Source organism: Lingula anatina, chromosome 10 (assembly GCF_051362555.1).
Source record: "Lingula anatina isolate TDL-2025a chromosome 10, LinAna3.0, whole genome shotgun sequence".
NCBI lineage: Eukaryota > Metazoa > Brachiopoda > Lingulata > Lingulida > Lingulidae > Lingula > Lingula anatina.
The window spans coordinates 5432798-5451831 of NC_141776.1; the positions used below are offsets into that span (position 1 = coordinate 5432798).

The 19034-nt window shown below is 34.6% G+C and overlaps 2 protein-coding genes across 2 annotated transcripts; one reads left to right on the top strand and one right to left on the bottom strand.

Moving 5' to 3' along the window:
* Positions 1 to 87: 87 nt before the first annotated feature.
* On the bottom strand, positions 88 to 2247 carry LOC106158446 (mediator of RNA polymerase II transcription subunit 11-like). The gene is made up of 3 exons (XM_013534439.2): positions 2083 to 2247; positions 1315 to 1455; positions 88 to 1020 (listed from the first exon to the last, which is right to left on the bottom strand). The coding sequence occupies exons 1-3, from the start codon at positions 2156 to 2158 to the stop codon at positions 800 to 802; spliced, it is 438 nt and encodes a 145-aa protein (XP_013389893.1). The 5' UTR covers positions 2159 to 2247; the 3' UTR covers positions 88 to 799.
* Positions 2191 to 17101, top strand: LOC106158444 (very long-chain acyl-CoA dehydrogenase, mitochondrial). Its single transcript, XM_013534424.2, has 18 exons — positions 2191 to 2348; positions 3877 to 3973; positions 4197 to 4269; positions 4418 to 4482; positions 4739 to 4847; positions 5364 to 5458; positions 5980 to 6111; positions 6363 to 6476; positions 6810 to 6895; positions 11990 to 12084; positions 12579 to 12682; positions 12921 to 13025; positions 13552 to 13638; positions 13910 to 14074; positions 14406 to 14491; positions 14968 to 15113; positions 15601 to 15749; positions 16351 to 17101. Exons 1-18 carry the CDS (start codon positions 2275 to 2277, stop codon positions 16480 to 16482), a joined length of 1914 nt encoding a protein of 637 aa, XP_013389878.1. The 5' UTR covers positions 2191 to 2274; the 3' UTR covers positions 16483 to 17101.
* The last annotated feature ends 1933 nt before the right edge of the window (positions 17102 to 19034 follow it).

A 19034-nucleotide genomic window follows, 5' to 3' on the forward strand; every position in this document is an offset into this window, starting at 1 on the left:
AAGTTATTCTGCATGAATGTTTTTCATGACCATGTAAAGGATTTGACAGTATACCTGCTCCACCCTTATCTGTACTTGATTGCGAGACAAATTTACATTAAATTTATTTACATTAAAATATTGTTTGCTTTATTGCAGTATTATTTACAATGATAATAGCTTAGATTTTTATGTATAACTGACAAATTGTAAAAAAAAAATTATCAAAGTAATGTTTTTAAGTGATAATTCTAAGCAATACTGTGTATTCCTACAAATGCCATTCTTTTTTTACTGTATTTTATTCCTTAAAAAAACATTTTCTTTCCTTGAACTTTCACAGAAATATCTCCTACTTCTTAAAATGGCCATGAAAAATGTCTTTGGTTAATCCTCCCTCATGAAAGAGACATGAACATTTTGCTGTTAAAGGAAATATGTATGCTCCTTCATTTTAAGTCAACACAAACACCAGTAAAAACATGATGAAACTGGCATTTCTGCCATTACTGACTGTGATTTTCAAATGATTATCTTATGGCATTGCAACAAATGAGGATTCTTATGAAAATACTGCTATTACATGTACTGTTCACTGTCAGCACCACAAATATGTCAAATGCTATCAATGAAAATACAGAATATCACTTTTGCATTTCTTCTAACAGCATCCTAATTTCTATGATACCATTAGTACTGAGATACCAGAGTCGTCATTCTGTATTGAAATCCCTGTTGCTTCACCTGTACTTATGTAAGCCAGTTATCAGCAACACATGGACAACTAATGGTGAAAAAAAAATTAAGTGAAGTTTATGTCTCAATGTTGCTGATGGTACTGTTGTTGCTGCTGTTGTTGTTGTTGTTGCTGCTGTTGTTGTTGCTGTTGTATCCATCCACTTCGTAGTGCATGTTGTCTCAGCGCGAGTTCAGTCTTTACTCTGTCCATATCTGATAATCTAGTCCTCACATGTTCTACTCTGTGCTGAGACATTTGATAGTCCTTATGTGCACCGTAACATGAGCCTTCGTGTGGCTGACCTGGACAATAAGAAAACCGCAAATAAAGCAAATAAGTAGTCAAATAAAGCAATGAGAAACAATGTGCAATTTAATTGTCTCTACTATTTACAAGAACCTTTTATTCTTGAAATCTATAAACCATGTCTTCCTTTATATGTAATTTGAATATGGTGCACTTGAGATAGAAAAGACAGAAAATAATCTCATATTAACATCCCTTCCTCCCTATATACCAATCCCTTCTTTTTATCCCCATCCCTACCTGCAATCCTCTCCCTCCCCATCCCCACCCTCACACACATCTTCACTGACCTGTAGAGACCTGTGACAGATAATCAATCTGCTTGGACAGTCCGTTCTCCACACCTTGCAGCGTCTTCAGGAAGGCACTAGCGTGACTCTCCACATTTCGCAGTGTTGTTTTGTCCCTTGATAACTCTTGTACTGCCTGACCTGTTTTTAAAAGAAAAACAACACACTTAATGATTTTTTTTTTAATCAATCATTAAGTGACCACATAATTCTAGGGAATTAAGAGTTAAAATCCAAATAATGCCAAACATTAGGCAAATATATTCATTAATTTATTTATCAATATAATCATCCTTAAAAGATGAATAATTTTTAAAAAGACAAATAAAAAATAAGGTAAAATACAATTTGCTTTTGTTGAAAATGAAAAGGTTTGGCAACACTTTCATCACATGTTTTGAGAAATCCACGAAGTTTTAGTTCAACTTAATATTTTATTTTATTTTATTTTATTTTATTTTATTTTTAGTTTCATGGATTACTTTAGTGATCATATTGTTGCTACCTGCAAAATAATTATTGGTGAAAGACAAAAAAGAAAAGGATAAAACAAAATAAGTAAAAAAAAAACTGATACTGACACTGACAACAATGACAGCATTGTCATTGTCAAAGGCATTTGTTAATTTTGTAGTAAATTGTACTAGACTAGTACAAGTTGTGTCAACCAGTTGATAAAAAAGAAAGGCTCACACTTCTGAAGCATCAAATCATGCTATTTGAAAAAATCAAATATTTTAGCAGTTACAAAATATCGGCGTCTCTCACCTGCACTGTTCAATGCAGAAGCAATATCTTGTTCTATTTGATCAAGTTGTTGAATGCGGTCTCTCACTGCGGCCATGCTTCTTCTTTTACGGATATGACGTCATAAATGAACCACTGCGCATGGTTACTAACCCAATTTTGCTTGTGTCATAACAAGGAACCGGAGTGTACCATCTCAGAAATTTCCAAAAAATGCACCGGTCCACAAGCTTGATTCGATTTTTAAGAACACCATACGGGTTACAGACCGTTGAAGATGGCCTCAGGTAAGAAATATGTGTTTCACAGCATAGTTTCTATTCAAGATCAAGGAAAACGTGCCTCCTGGAACCTCCAATGTAATGAGTTGGACTTTGACCCCCTACAGTGCTACACTAACTTGAATATTTTGGGTTATTTATCTGAAATGTATTGTTTATTTGCGTCTCAGAAATTCATTTGTGATTGTGTTTGGTCTTAATGGTTTTGTTCTATTTAAGTTTCCTTTGGGCCAGCTGGAAGGGATGGGGCAAATTCAATTTACATAATTGGGGTAACAACCCGTAGCGTATGCCCTGATAACAGAATCTAAAGAAAAAATATGTGGTTTTTATGGTTTTGTCCTATTTAAGTTTCCAGTGGGCTAGGAGGAGATGGAGCAAATTCATTTTACATGACTGGGGTAACGACCCGTAGCGTATATCCTGATAACAGAAGCTAAAGAAAAAAATGTTATGTAAATCACACTGTCCGGAACCGCGCAAAATTTAGCTAGGAATCAAGTTGTTGTGAACAGTCTAAAATGACTTTAACTTAAATTTATAACTGTACTGAATTTCAGTGTATCAATTTCCATTAACGAATTCTATGGGCTCCGACATGACTCCAGATTCGACTCAGTCTTTCACTTTACGTGCACAGAGAAGCATAAGCATAACAGAACAACCTCACATCTTCAGTCTCAGATCAAAAGTGACTTTATTATGTACAAGCTTCAAATTTGATACAGATTATATACAGGGAATCTATGCGTACATGTGGCTGCTATACTTATTTACATACTAATCATTGTGCATTATTAACAGGTGATATGTATCTGTCCCAGGCATAGGCCTACCTATGGGCCTCTACAGAAAATAATATTTACATATACAGGACAGATGCTTGTTAGATAATAACATGTTGATTAACTATGACTACACAATGTGGAATTTATGCAGGATTCCACACGCCTTCCCCTCTTTATAAAAAATAATGGTACATTATTTTAAAAATGACATCAACATGAACAACCAATATATTCCCAGAATAGAAAAATCCTTTTAATTAAACCCATCGGAAAAGTTGTGCCAAACTTTAATTTGTGATATTTAATCTGTTAACATGAATCCTACAAAATAAATTTTACATTTTCATCAGAATTAAAATCATATTCAAACTAGATACACTCACAGCGACAACAAGAATGGAATTATGATAATAACGCAGTTTAAATGCTACAAATTACACCTAATTCCGTCCATATAAATTTTACATGTTATTATCTAACATGTTGAATAACTATGACTACACAATGTGGAATTTATGCAGGATTCCACAAAGTTTAGAAATAGGCTCGAAATACGGGCACCGCTGAATACTTTTAGTTCGGATATTTCACATTCACTTTTTTTTTTTTGAAAACTTTTATTAACAAAAAGACAGATGCTTGCATGTGTTACCATAAATGTTACCAAACTAATCAAAACAAAATCGTAAAACACTTAGTATAATTTTATTATAACATCATTTTATTTCATTTTTTCTGACATTTAGAAGCAGGGTTTACCTGTATACAGTCAGAGGCAAGGCCACCGCTGCAGCCGCCGTGGAGGAACCACAAGAACCACCAAAGAAACCAACAGGATTAAAGGCAGGGCTACTGATATAACTGATCAAAATTGTTAATTAATTAATATTATTAAATTCTGCTACTGTAAGAGTGATTTTAATACAGTGATTTGATGTCACTGGTAATAGAATACCCCTTTCCCTCCCCCTCTCTCTCTCTCTCTCTCTCTCTCTCTCTCAGAGTACAAGAGATGGATTGACTGGTGAATATACAGGTTTCACATGAATATGATTTGATTATGCAGGAATCCAAATCATTTGCCAAAAACATGTTCCGGGGGTTGGTTCAGTCAGACCAAGTGTTCCCATACCCAGAAGGTAAGGTTACAAAAGATAACATTTATTTTCTCAATGATTATTCATACACAATAGTGTTTTTTTTTTTTTTAATATAATTTTAGGCATATTTAAATTTGGAGCTAAAAAACAATGTGAATTATGAGACATGTATTTTTTTTTTTCCCAGTACTGAATGAAGAGCAAAAAGAAACCTTACAAACACTGGTTCCACCCACTGCAAAATTTTTTGAGGTGAGATCCTGAAAATCCTATTTTTTATATCTAGGTCATAACAGACATCTTAACAATACAACAGTTCCTTGTTATATAGCTTAAGGCAACAGATAATGTTTGGAAAATTTTAGTCAGTCTGGTAAATTGTTATTTAAAATCTTTATTATGGATATAATTTTTATTGTTGTTGTTGTGTAAAGATAAAACATTTTAATTCCTTTACTAGTACATGTAACTATGAATATTATTATTCCTTTATATTTAATTATGGTAGGAGGTGAATGACCCTTTTAAAAATGATGCAGATGAAAAAATTGAAGACCATACAATGGAAGGGTTGAAGGAACTTGGGGCTCTGGGTCTACAAATCCCAGAAGACTTGGGTATGTATTTACTTAAACTTTGAATAGATCATAATTTTATAAAATCATAAATTTTTTCCTTGATATACATTGTCAGTCAACATCTATGAACATCAGTTATATCTCAATGGTCTCCCTGACAAATTAGATGGAAATACTACCCCAAGGTGCTTTTATTTGAAAGTTTTTTTTTAAATATTTCAATGATTTATAAGGTCTAAAGAGGGGAAATAGTTGCTTTGCAGGATATTTCAACTTGAAATGTGACTTTTATCATTTTCCAAGTGGCGTGGCTCTCCAGGGGTGGATTGAAACCATCTTTTAAGTCATCTGAAAGATGGTCGGAATATTTCAAGTTAACATTGACGGGCATCTAATTTTTCTGTCAGAAGACGGTCTAAAATTGAGGATGGTCAAAATAAGACAATTGAGAAAGCTGTCAGAAAATATCTCGAGATGGGCCCCCGGTCACAGCGCACTTACAGGCTTACTATGCCCTTGATTTCATTCTTTCACGAATGTTGCTTTATTTACCAGGTGGTGTGGGTCTCACTAACACACAATATGCCAGACTGGTGGAGATTGTTGGAGAACACGACCTTGGAGTGGGAATCACGTTAGGAGCACATCAAGTGAGCAGCCGTTACTATATAATTTCAACTATTTTACCTTTACATTTGATAATCCATTTATTGATAATATCTACACACATTAAAGTGATAATAACTCTTCATTTCGTCCAAAAAATGAATTTTCCTGGAGTAAACAACAATTTTCCCATACTAACTAATGGTTACATTTTTACATTCAATGTTAGTCCCTGGTTTTTTTCTAAAAAGTTTGTTTTTTGGTTAAAATCTCTTTAGAGATTTTAACAGAGTATAGCCATCAATGGAGGTCACGTGGTCTGAAGACAAGTTCAGATATCAGAAAAAATAGATATAACTGCCGTTTTTGTGGTAAAACAGAATATTATTATATTTCTATGAGTTATTCACAATGTTTTTATTGTGAAATATAGATCTCATACGAAGAGTTATTATCCCTTTAAGTTAGCCATAAGTGTAAGTTAGTTGTTGACCGTATGTGACATATAAGACTTTAATTATATCAAGGCACAGTGGAAGACAATAATTTGTAACTTACATTTTAGTCTATTGGGTTCAAAGGCATACTATTGTATGGCAACCCAGAGCAGAAAGCTAAGTACCTACCTCAGTGCGCCATGGGAGAGAAAATGGCGGCCTTTTGTCTGACAGAGCCCTCCAGTGGTTCTGACGCACAGGTATTTAAAAAATGGTCATTTATTTATTTATTTATTTAGTAGCAGTAATGTAATTTGTACAAGACTTGGTACTATTGCAAAAAACAATAATAAATCTGCAGTATTACAATACAGGACAAAAAATGATCAAGTAATCTCAGCTCCTGTTTCATTCACTGGAAAAGCATGTATTGTCCTTTTTAAAAATTCAGAAACCAAAAAAAGGTCGTGGTATTCAGATAAGTGTATTTCTTTTTTGCATGTATTTTCAGTCAGTTCGCACCAGAGCAGTTTTATCAGAGGATGGAAAGCATTATATCTTGAATGGTGGCAAGATTTGGATTAGTAATGGTGGAATTGCAGAAATATTTACAGTTTTTGCTCAGGTTTGTATTTCAAGTATAGTATATTGATTAATTTAAAATTAATTATATTGATTTATTTTTTTATTATTATTTAGAGGAAAAGATAACACATAAAGTGACAGTGGCACTAAAGAAAAGTTAAACATTGTACTCAAAATATAGAAATGGGCAGACAAGGGGTAAGTTTTTTTAATTAAAAATTTTTGTAACTGTATATAAGTTCCTAAATCTACCTCTATGAACACACTGTAATGCAAATATAGAAGAAATAGTAGAAATAGAGTGTGGAAAAACTTGAACATGTAGTATATACTGACTGTTTTGGAGGATTAGTGTCACCCATTTTATTTCCAGACCTCAGATGTAGACCCAAAGACAGGCGGCACAAAAGACAAGATCACAGCATTCATTGTGGAGAGAGGTTTTGGGGGAGTTACAAGGTGATGGTTGATTGCAACATTTTCTTTCCTCTTTTTATTATGTACAGACACAGATGTGTCTGTACATATAGCCGTCATCTGCGTCTGTCGTCGCCGTCGCCGTCGTTGCCGTCGTCGCCGTGCACTTTTACCGATAACACGATAAGTGGAAAACTGTTTTTTCTTTTGGCTTGAAACTTACAGAACTGATGAATATTCATGATACGCAGGTCAAGTTCGAAAATCGGCATGATCGGGTCACTTATAGGGAATTTATGCTGTTTTTTCACTTTTTTCAGCATATATGCAGCACCGATAACACGATAAGTGGAAAACCATTTTACCTTTTGACTTGAAACTTACAAAACTGATGAATATTCATAATACACAGGTCAAGTTCGAAAATCAGCATGATCGGGTCACTTATAGGGAATTTGTGCTGTTTTTTCACTTTTTTCAGCATATATGCAACCCCGATAACACGATAAGTGGAAAACCATTCTACCTTTTGGCTTGAAACTTACAAAACTGATGAATATTCATAATACGCAGGTCAAGTTCAAAAATCAGCATGATTGGGTCATTTTTTGGGAATTTATGCTGTTTTTTCACTTTTTACAGCATATTTGCTGCACCGATAACACCATAAGTGGAAAACCAATTTACCTTTTGGCTTGAAACTTGCAGAACTGATAAATATTCATAATATGCATGTCAAGTTTGAAAATCAGCATGATTCGATTATTGTTAGGGAATTTATGCTGTTTTTTCATTTTTTTCAGCATATATGCAGCACTGATAACACAATAAGTTGAAAACTGTTTTTTCATTTGGCTTGAAACTTACAGAACTAATGAATATTTATAATACGCAGGTCAAGTTTGAAAATCAGCAAGATCGGGCAATTTTTAAAAGTTATTCTGTTTTTTTTTTTTTTTTTTTTTTTGTTTGTTTTGTTTTTTTTTTTTTTTTTCAATTTTTTCAGCACTTTTATAACACCGATAACATGATAAGTGTAAAAATGTTTTTCCTTTTGGATTGAAATTTACAGAACTGGTGAATATTTATAATACGCAGGTCAAGTTTGAAAATTGGCATGATTGGACTATTTTTACAAAAGTAATGCCGTTTTTTTCCCTTTATTCAGCATACATGCAACACTGATAATGCATATAAGGAAAACCAATCAGCCTTTTGTCTTGCAACTCACAGGAGTGATCAATCTGACCAGTATACAGATCAAGTTTGAAAATAAGCTTGATCAGTTGAGTTTTGATGAAGTTATTAGCCTTTTTGTATATAAGTGGTTTTTCTTCAGATTTAATTCTTAAGCATGTTAACAGTCTCATTACGGAACTAATTGGATATGTAAAAGTGTTGTTTTAACATTTTCTGCTTCTTAACAATATTGTTAGTTGATTATATAAAAGTGACGGTAAACCTATTATCGTGCATTGTGTAATAAAGTATCAAAAATGGAAAGGAACTCATCATTGCAGTTCGTCAGATTCAATCATTCACTATGTGCAAATCTCCAAATGGAGCTAATTGGACATTATAAATTGTTCTATTGATATTTTTCCTATGTCAACAATTTTCCTAGTTGATCATTTAAAAATGACAGTTAATTGATTATGGTTTTATGTAAAAAAGGTGTTGAAAATAGAAAGAAAATCATTTCAGTACAGTTATCTCTTGTTAACATTTTGGCATTTTGAAAGTGTGACCCTAACTTCCATGTCCTCGGAGACCTTTCCATATCACATTTTCTGAATATCCATGATACTTTTATTTTTTTATAAAAAAATTGATGGTCATTATGTTGTTAAGTATTATGTTATATTGCATGAAAGTTAAAGAAAACCCTATTTTGGACACTGCTGCCAGGATAGCGATTAAGGGAAAACCATGTTACTTATGATAATCAACCTTACTGAAAAGACTGAAGTGCAGCTTGTGTTGGAAAACCATCGTAATTGTTTTCTGTTTTGAAAGCAATGCAGTACAGTGCTATTTGGTGCAATAAATGTATATGGATAGTAGGCAGTTAATTCAGGGTTATAAAATAATTTGCTTAATTGATTTTCAAGTTATTTCAGGGTTATAAAATAATTTGCTTAATTAATTTTCAAGTGGGCATTAAATGAGATTACATAAACACACATTGAGATTTCATTGTAAAGTCCCATCGGTTTAGCTTTCTTAACTGTGTCACATAATTAGGAATCGATGATTATTATGCAGGTAAATGTTATTTAATATGGAAAATAAGTTTACAAAAAAAATTTTGTGTAAAGCTTACATTAATGCTAATGATGAATAACAGTGCCTTATTATTCTCAAACTCAATAGGGTTATTCATATCATGTTAGTAATTGTACAGCTAGATTAAAAGTTTGAATAGCAGCTTTATTGGTATTTTTTTTGTTATGTTTTATTTTACATTTTCTTTTAATTTTTTATGCTGTTTTTTTTCACTTTTTTCAACATATATGCAACATTAATAAAACAATATAAGAAAAACAGCTTAGCCAATTGTCATTATACTCACAGGAGTGGTCAATCTTACAAAAATGCAGGTTGAGTTCGAAAATCAGCGTTATCGGGCCATTATTTTAGAAGTTGTACTGTTTTTTCAAATTTCCTCAGATTCAATTCTTAGGCATGTTAACAGTCTCATTATTGAACTAATAAGATACGTAAAAGTGTTTGTTTGATATTTCCTGCATCTTTACAGCATTGTTAGTTGATTATGTAAAAATGATGGTAAACTTGTTATCATGTATTGTGTAATCAAGTGTCCAAAACGGAAATAAACTCATATCATTGCAGTTTGTCAGATTCAATCATCCACATCTGCCATGATGACCATGATGGGAAAACTGTGTTACTTATGATTGTCAAACTTTCAAAAAAGAAACACAGGACTAAAATGCAGCCCGGGTTGGAAAAGCAGTCTAATGGGCTTCTTTTTCTGGAAGTTATACATTTTAGTGAAATATTCATTATCTTTTTGGCATATTCATTGTGGGACTCGGAGCTCCCATGGACATGAAGCCGGATGGTAATCAAATTTTCTACATGTTCATGCTATTTATAGTCAATAATCAAAAATTGGTGATAATTATTCTATAATTTATTATGTAATATTACATCAAAATTGACAATAATCTTTTTGCACTGCTACTGCAAACATTATGAAAAGAAAACTGTGTTATTTATTATTATATTTAACTTAAGAGTATGATTTTTAGGATTGGCATGCAGTTCAAATTAGAAAGCCAGGTCAATTGGGTTATCATTTACCGGTATTATTGAATTTAATGCAATTTTGTGTGAAATTTCATTTTTCTCATTCTGGCACTTTCTAAGTATAAACTTGAACTCTGATGGGCCTGAAGCCTTATGCTTTTACTTTCGTCGGTGTTACCTGTTGTGCAAAATTAAAATTTGATGTTGGCTGTGCAGTTAAATATAATGTATTATTGCATCAGAAGTGGTAGTCTCCTATTTTGTGCATTATTGTTTTGTGCTCTTCTTAAGTTGTGACTTATGGGTCTGAAAGACCTTTGAGAGGGTCAGTCTATAAATTTCCCTTGGGTATCATTTCGCTAATTTCAGTTATAAAGTAATTTGCCTAATTGATAGGCTACATAAAGCACACTTGTGATTTGAGATTACATAAAGCACACTTGTTGATATTTCCCTGTAAACTCCCATAGGTTAAGCTCTCTACTAGATTAATAATAAGGAAGCAGTGATAATTATGCAGGTAAATTTTGTTTAATATTGCAAATAAGTTTTTAATATATATATATATCAAACTGAAAGATTAAAAGTTTGAATAGCAGCTTCATTGGAATTATATTTACCTCTGCCAAGGAGGTTATATTTTCACCCCTGTTTGTCATCAACATAACTCAAAAAGTTATGGACCGATTTTGCTGAAATTTTCAGGAACTGTCAGAAGTGGGCCAAAGAGGACAAAAATCAATAATAACAATTGCTACCTTGGCAGAGGTCTGCACTCTCGGAGTGCTTTTCTAGTTTTGTTATGTTTTCCTTTATAATTTTTTCTCAAACACTTGCATTTGTGACTTTTAACTCTCATCCGCCTGAGACTCTGACATTTCTGTATTTCCACATAAGCAGTTGTATTGTTTTTTATGTCTTTAAACATTATGTTACTTATGTAATATTATTTTATGCACTGTCATCATTTTTGAAATATTGAGACTTTCATCATGTGAATTTGAACTCTCATGGTCCTGAAACTGTAATCTTATTGAAAGGGTAAATTGAGACCATCTTCTGGGACTTCTGGAAGACAGTCAGGTTATTAAGTTTATATTGCCTGGTATCTATTTTTTCTTCTGTTGGAAGACCATCAAAATGGAGGATGGATCAAAATAGATACTTTGGAATACTGTCAGAGAATATCTCTGGGTCCGCTCATGTTATTGACCATTTTAACTGTTGTGCATGATTAAAATTCAGTGTTGACTGATAGTGCTATTATAAGCATTATTTATTATTGCATCAAAATTGACAAATTGACCTTTTTTGCATCTTTATTTTCTGTTTTTTTGTCTGTACATTTGACAGCTTTGCTGCCTTGTTTTACTCCTCACCACTGGCATAGTTTATAAATCCTGTTGACTTGGTCTCTCTGTTTTAGATTATATGTTTCTCAAAGGCATTTCTAAGAATAAGTTAATTTGGCAGCGGTTTTGTGAACAAAGTTTTATACAAAAAAACTCTACCCTAACACACTCACCCACTCACCTACCCTCTCACCCACCCACCCACTCACTTACCCTCTCACCCACCCACTCACCTACCCTCTCACCCACCCACTCACTTACCCTCTCACCCACCCACTCACTTACCCTCTCACCCACCCACTCACCTACCCTCTGACCCACCCATCCATTCACTTACCCTCCTCACCCACCCATTCACTTACCCTCTTCCCACCCATTCACTTACCCTCCTCACCCACCCACTCACTTACCCTCTTCCCACCCATTCACTTACCCTCCTCACCCACCCATTCACTCACCAACTCAAATATTTTAACTTTCATTTGTATGTCCATTCATTCCTTTATTTCAGTGGCCCTCCAGAGAAGAAGATGGGTATCAAGTGTTCCAACACTGCTGAGGTTCACTTTGAAGATGTGAAAGTCCCAGTAGAAAATGTCCTTGGAGGTAAAAACTGAGTCCATTTTAATTAGCCTACTAAACAATATGCACAGATTAAATTTACTCTTGGGACCAGTCTCAGTAAAGAACATGGTTGTCTTAGGTGAAACAGATTTGAAAATTCAGCCTTATTATTTAACTATGTATTAAACAGCAGTAGTCCAACCCACTAGGTAAGTATTGATAAACAAATACAGCTTTATAAAAACATCTGCCTCGACTAAACTTATCAATCATAAGTACACTAACTGTTATAAATTTAGACTGCACTCCCAGAGATTGCTGTCAGCCAAGCGCGCACGACAGTCAATTACCCCCTTACAGCTTTTAGTAGGCGGGACAGACACTTAAGCCGGTTAAGTAGACACCAATCTAGTACACTCCCCAGGGGGATAGATCGATCAAAATATCTATGGGAATGGGGTCTTAGATACTTCATTATGTGAAATATGACTGGATGACTAACCCACACAGTAAGACTGCCCATCTCTCTGTTCCAGGTGTAGGAGGAGGATTCAAAGTGGCTATGAATATTCTGAACAACGGCAGGTTTGGGATGGCTGCTGCCCTCTCTGGCACAATGAAGGGAGTGATCAAGAAAGCTGTGAGTACACCTCTCCCCCCACTCTCCTGTTACATGGGGATACGATAGACGTGCTATCGCACACACGTGCATGCACGCAATGTGCAGTATACAGGTCCTGTATTATCCATTTCAGTTTTCATTGTTTTTTTTCCCCCTTCTGCTGCACAAACAGAAATCAGTACTTTGAATCTTTGAATTTTATTTTGTAGATCATTTATTTATTGTTCGTTTATTTATTTATTTATTTATTCTCCAGGCTGAGCATGCTGCCTCTAGGGTCCAGTTTGGTGACACCATTGGAAAGTATGGCGCCATCCAGGAGAAACTGGCTAAGATGGCTATGATGCAGTATGTGACTGAGGTAAGATCACAGCGATTTGTGCCCCTTCACATTTTATTTTTGTGAAAAAAAAGAAAAATAGTAAAGGTCAGTTTGTATATACCGCCCTACTTATGTGTCTCAGCGTGGTTAACAATGGTCATTTTTGGCCCTGATACAGGTTGGGTAATTATGTTCTCAGCCTTACTGGGGAGGATTTTTTTTCTTATAAAAGAGTGGATTTCAAAAATTGGTATATATTCAGTTGAACCAGGTTTGGGCAGAAGAATCAAAGTTACTTTATCATAATATAAGTGTTATATAAGAATCTTGTCTTTTATGCAAATTGTTCATTGTGTTGCAGTAAAAGTCACAGAGGCAAAAATACCTTCTACTTGGTGTTTTATTACCGCATTAATTATTAACCTTAAGTAGGGTCCCTGTCAGCACAACTTATTTCCCCAAATTCTATTGATATATAAAAAATATCATATGTTATTCAGATATTTTGTGTTGCATATTAATATCTTGTCTTTTATGTGACCTGACCTTTCCTGTTATCTTCCAGTCCATGGCATACATGATCTCGGCCAACATGGACCAAGGTTCACTGGACTTTGAGATAGAAGCAGCAATCAGCAAGGTTTATGCATCTGTAAGTTGACACCATTCAGTAATATATTCATTTATTTGATGGAATTTGATTAGATATATTTCATTAAACATTGTGTTGACTGTGAAATTCAATATTCTTCTCATTCTCACATTTAAAAAAGTTCTAATGCATTACTAAGACTCAAACTTTTTCTCCAAAAGACGTGTTGCAACTGTTTTATTACCTAATAAGGGGTCACAGAAATATTCATAGTTTTATCATAAATATGTTGGGTAGTGTTTATGGTACAAGTTTGCATCGTACATTACAGGAAGCAGCCTGGGCATGCACAGATGAAGCTATTCAGATCCTAGGAGGTATGGGTTACATGAAGGAATGCGGCTTGGAGAGAGTCATGAGAGATATACGAATATTCCGCATCTTTGAGGGAACCAATGATATCCTTCGACTACTCATTGCAGGACAGGGACTGAGGGTATTTTTTTTTTCCATTAAATTTCATCTTCTGTAGTGTTTATTCTTAAAACATCTTTGGTATGTTGTGGTGAAAATATATATTTGAAAATGTAAAAGGGTTAATAATATCAAATTGACCATCAAAAGCTGTCCAAAGAGTTATGGATAGATTGCTTTTCTAGAAGTAGTAGTAGTAGTAGTTTTCGTTGTATTGATGATTATAAGACATTATGACGCATTTTAAAAGAAAAGAATACATAAAAGAAACATGAAACTTATGCCATAATGTTTCCTGCTGGCTATAAAATTGACATTCCCTCAATCTCATCTTCTCTCTGTGTATATTCCAGTATGCTGGTCAGTTTATGAAGGCTCTACAGAACCCTGCTGCTAACATTGGAGCCGTGGCTGCATTCGCCTCCAAGAGGGCAAAGAAGTAAGTCGTCAAACTGTACCTTGTAGATCATCTACTTGATGTGTATGTGAATCGCTTACATCTAAATATAGGATTAAACTCATTTTCCTTTTTGAAAAATATGGTTCATAAATGTTATTCTTTGTTTTACTTTGTGCAGTTTATATAATTTGATAACTGATGTTGGAATGGATAAAGTCTGCCTAAGTTATACAGGATTGTACTACTATATAAGTTAATATGCTACATTGTATGTTGTTTCCTAACCAATGTTGTATCAGACCACTTTTTTTCTACATAAGGGGAAACTTTTGAATTTCCCATGATTTCAAGTTGACAAATTGTTTAGTCTGAAGATTCTTTGTGATAGTGACCCCAGTTCTGTTTTTATTATTTTTTTTTTCAAACTTGATCCATCTGTCTTCAATCATCCAGAGTGTGTTAGTTGTGACAGAAGAACAACCACAATCACAATTCTGTTCTTCTTTGTTTTCCAGGAGTCTTGGTCTGAGCACTGGGGTCTCTCTGGCAGAGTTTGCCCACCCCACCTTGAAACAGGCCGCCGCTCAGACCTCAGCTGCCGTGGAAGCCTTTGGATTTGCCACAGAAGATTGCCTGATGAAGCATGGGAAGAATTTAGCAGGTACCTTCTTCATGTTACTAGATGAAAGTCTCCTGTATATATCTGGTTGTTTAATTAAAATTTATAGAAGTTTTCCAGGGGTGGGGCAAGGGGGGGAGGGGGGTCTTCCGGACCACCACATTCACTTGCATTTTCAGGATTTATTTTAAAGTTCACCTTCATATTTGTTCATAATACCTTGTAATTATCCAATTTTTGAAATGGTTGGTTTGATAATTTCAGGTTTTTGGAAAAAATGATGTGCTTTATGCAGTATATTGAATAATTGAATGGGAAGATTATCAGTTGCAATGAAAATGGTGTATTTGTTAGCTCACTGAGCAGGAAGTCTGGTTATGTATATGCAAATCAAACTTGAATTTTTTTTTTTTTTTTGGGGGGGGAGGTTCTTTTGGACGTGTTTCAAAAAGAAAGAGTATTCACAATTTGTTCATTTCATGTTTTTTGTTTGTTTGTTTATTTATTATTGTTTCTGTTGTCATTTCAGCGGAACAATTCCTGCTGAAGCGTATAGCAGATGCTGCCATAGATGTGTATGCTATGGTTGTCACACTGTCCAGAGCCTCCAGAGCATTAGAACAGAACTCTCCTACAGCAGCTTATGAGGCTCTCATGTGCTCTACTTACTGTGATGAGGTAGGAAATATTCACTCGTTACAGTTATGCATAGCTCACTTTGTCATTGGAAGAACACAGTATATGCTGTTACCCTTCAGCTGTTTCTCTTTTTGATTCAGTCTATACCAAGGGGAGTTAATTGTTTTGTTTTGTTTTTTTTTTTTTATGTATAAATTAAGTAATCATTTTGTTTTCCGTTTGAAACTTAAATGATTTTATATTCAACTTTTGAGAGCTCTGATGTATACCAAATTTTAAACACATTTTATAGATATTAGCTGAATGAATTTTTATTATTATTATTATTATTATTATTATTATTATTATTATTATTATAGATTGTTTTGTTGGAAATATTGTACTTAATTCATTCTGGGATATTAGCCAAAACTGGTTTGAGTGGGGTGATGGGGGCATTAATCAGTTTGTTAAATTTTGTCTAAATAAAAATGGTTAGGTTGGCTTTGTTTATTATTATTATTATTATTATTATTATTCAAGAACCGATAATTTTACTAATTTTGTCTCAGTGCACACAAGCACACATACAGTCACATGAGCAATGTGAAATTGATAACACGGTCTCTCTCACCCCTATCAACATGCTGTTTCATTCCAGGCCTTAGACAGAGTGAAGATTGCCCTAGCCGTCTCCCCGCGCCAACGACAACTGTTCAAAAACTACGCCGCCATCTCTAACGAAATCATCAGCCACGGGGGAGCTCAGCAGCAGAATCCACTCGGCTTTTAGACTCCAAACACGACCAGATGAAAGAAACATTACAAAATAGCAAACAGAGGATTATGTATCGGATATTTTTAATGAGTCTTATTGGACAGCATTCATTGAACATTCGGGTTAATTTATTATTGAAATGGCACTTGTATATTATCGCGTTTGTGTGAATTTCGTATTTTGAGAAACCAGGATCTGTTGATGAATGTGTAGCTAATTTGATCATTTTGGGTCAATTTTTCATTGAAAAAAAAAAAGAAATACTGAGAAAAAGTCAGAAAGCTGTAGCGGCATAATAAGCATATCGGTTCGGTTGTGCGCGTAGTTAAAATCCTGGTTTTTGTACAAAGTAGGAAAACCTAGTGTACTAATTGACATTCATAGCACTGTTTGGAGTGTTTTCTTATAGTTTTAACAACAATTTATTTGTCATTAGCCACAATACGTCGACATTTGAAACTGTATGAATATATTGCATGGAGATTAAACAGAAATGTCGCCTGTTACTAGAAACTTGACCGTTGAATTATCATGGATAACACTGTTTATTTTTCCATTCATTAGATTATCATCATCATGGGTATATTAGAAATCATAGCATGGAATAAAAGAAAATAACTATTATCCACATTGATTTTAGTAGTTTTGTCTTTAAGAAGAGCCTTTATTGTATCTAGTTTTAATATCTGTTGGAATCTTGGCTTTTATCACCGCCATTGGTTGAAAAGGAGCATGTGACAACAACGGCGCGGACGATTAATTATTAGATATTTTGTTTACACGTCTTGGTCGATTAACCTGTGGCGTAACCAAAAGTGTTGGTAGGTCCTAAAATTAAACTTCATCAACTAAATCTCATTCTTGTAAAATTGTGCATATCAAGGCCGTGTCGATCGTAGGTTCTGTCTGGGGTCCGTATGACAGAATATACGCCCTCCATTTAGTTATAATGGTTAGGGTATTCCTGACCGAAGTGGGTCAGCATTTAGGGCGAGACTTACCTATACAAATGAATGGGAAGCGGACTTACTATCATGGGTGACTCTGTCACGTTGCCCATGTGTAACAGGAATGGACTTCAGTTAAACTGAGTTTTCCTGTTTACTTTCTGAATAACCCTTCATCAAATTTTATAAGGTAGTGTTCAATACAATAAGGCAAATCTACAGAACGGCAATCTTGGGGGTTTCCTGGCTATTTCACCCTTCTTTTATTTGTCTGTTTTTCTAATTGTTTATCTATTCATGTAGTTAGTATTTATCATCGGGTCATAGACACTCATTTCCCTGTTGTAGATTGCTGAACTTTTTAAGAAGATCGTATAATCATTGGCCTTTAAAGAGATGACAGATCAAACCGTCAGTCAGTTAATCAGAGCCGATGTTGCCTAGACCGCCATCTAAAAATATCTCCGGTTCCTTTTGTTTTTAAGCAGAATGTAAATCTCGAAGCTCAATTACCCGTAGGAATCCGTGACAATGCAGACGGCATTGTTGAGGCTGCCTGCCTGCACGTACACCTTTCTCTTTTTTGCCTTCTTACAGTGATCTGCAGCAATTTTGGACTATTAATTTAGTTATTTTCACTACGCATTGCCATTAAATAACAGGAAATCAGCGTTGCAAACTCCCAAAGCCTCTCCCGTTTGGCAGTCTAAATACAAACCGTCTCATCAACAAATTCTTTAAGTGGCGTCCCCAGAGGTCTCTGATGGCGTTGACAAGAAAACAAAGCCAGGCTAATTGCATCTTGTGTCATTTAAGTTAACCCCTCTGGATGTCCGACTCCTGACGGGAGACGAACCAAATCAGCGTCCGCTAAATTAATTGCCAGTTGTCAAAGAACCCTGAGTCGCAGAGTTTCAAAGTGTTGTAGTGTTAGGGAAGCCCAACTGGTAATAAAAATCATTCACGAATGGTTGAATCGCCAATCCATCTGGTTTAGATACAAGGATAATAGCAAAAAAAAAATGAAGTGCATCACAATGGCTTCATTTCTTGAAAGTATTAGATGAATTTAATGAAAAAAGATGGTTTCAGGAAAGCATACAATAATGGTATCAGTGTTCTGTCTCTGTAGTATTGCATTGCTTTTTTGATAGAAACGAAACTTGATACATCTCAAAGACAGCGCTTTTCTTTTGGTCCCAAACATTATTACTTTGGCTGATGTCTCTTTTGGCTTTTATTCCTTTTCATTTGTTTTAAGTTAAACTTTGTAATATTATAATTTTACATGTAATGATATATGTCAACAACGCTGAGACGTTTGTGTGGTGTGATTTTCAGAGATAGAATATTGCTATCATTATAATTATTAAAGTGGAATTTGTTATATTTCCGCCACCACACGTGTCCAAAGTCCCTGGAAACTCACTCCTCTACTATCAGCAGCTACTAGAAACGCCAGAGGCATTCTGAAAGCAGTAGGCGAGTTTCCAGGAACCCCAGAAATCCAGGGTTATCTTGATTTGAACTATGCATATAATGGGGTTAAAAAGGATAGGAGTTACGTTTTGAATGCCAGTAAACAGATTGACCTAGACTGGCATATAATATGTTCTATTT

What these genes read in the sequence shown, in the direction of transcription:
- LOC106158446 (XM_013534439.2), bottom strand. Translation starts at nt 2,158, where the DNA reads ATGGCCGCAGTGAGAGACCGCATTCAACAACTTGATCAAATAGAACAA. An exon ending in TTCTGCATTGAACAGTGCAG is followed by an intron (nt 1,456 to 2,082) that starts GTGAGAGACGCC and finishes TTTTAAAAACAG; the next exon opens with GTCAGGCAGTACAAGAGTTA. An exon ending in TCTGTCACAGGTCTCTACAG is followed by an intron (nt 1,021 to 1,314) that starts GTCAGTGAAGAT and finishes CTTATTGTCCAG; the next exon opens with GTCAGCCACACGAAGGCTCA.
- LOC106158444 (XM_013534424.2), top strand. Translation starts at nt 2,275, where the DNA reads ATGCACCGGTCCACAAGCTTGATTCGATTTTTAAGAACACCATACGGG. An exon ending in AGGGAGTGATCAAGAAAGCT is followed by an intron (nt 12,683 to 12,920) that starts GTGAGTACACCT and finishes TTTATTCTCCAG; the next exon opens with GCTGAGCATGCTGCCTCTAG. An exon ending in GCATGGGAAGAATTTAGCAG is followed by an intron (nt 15,114 to 15,600) that starts GTACCTTCTTCA and finishes TTGTCATTTCAG; the next exon opens with CGGAACAATTCCTGCTGAAG.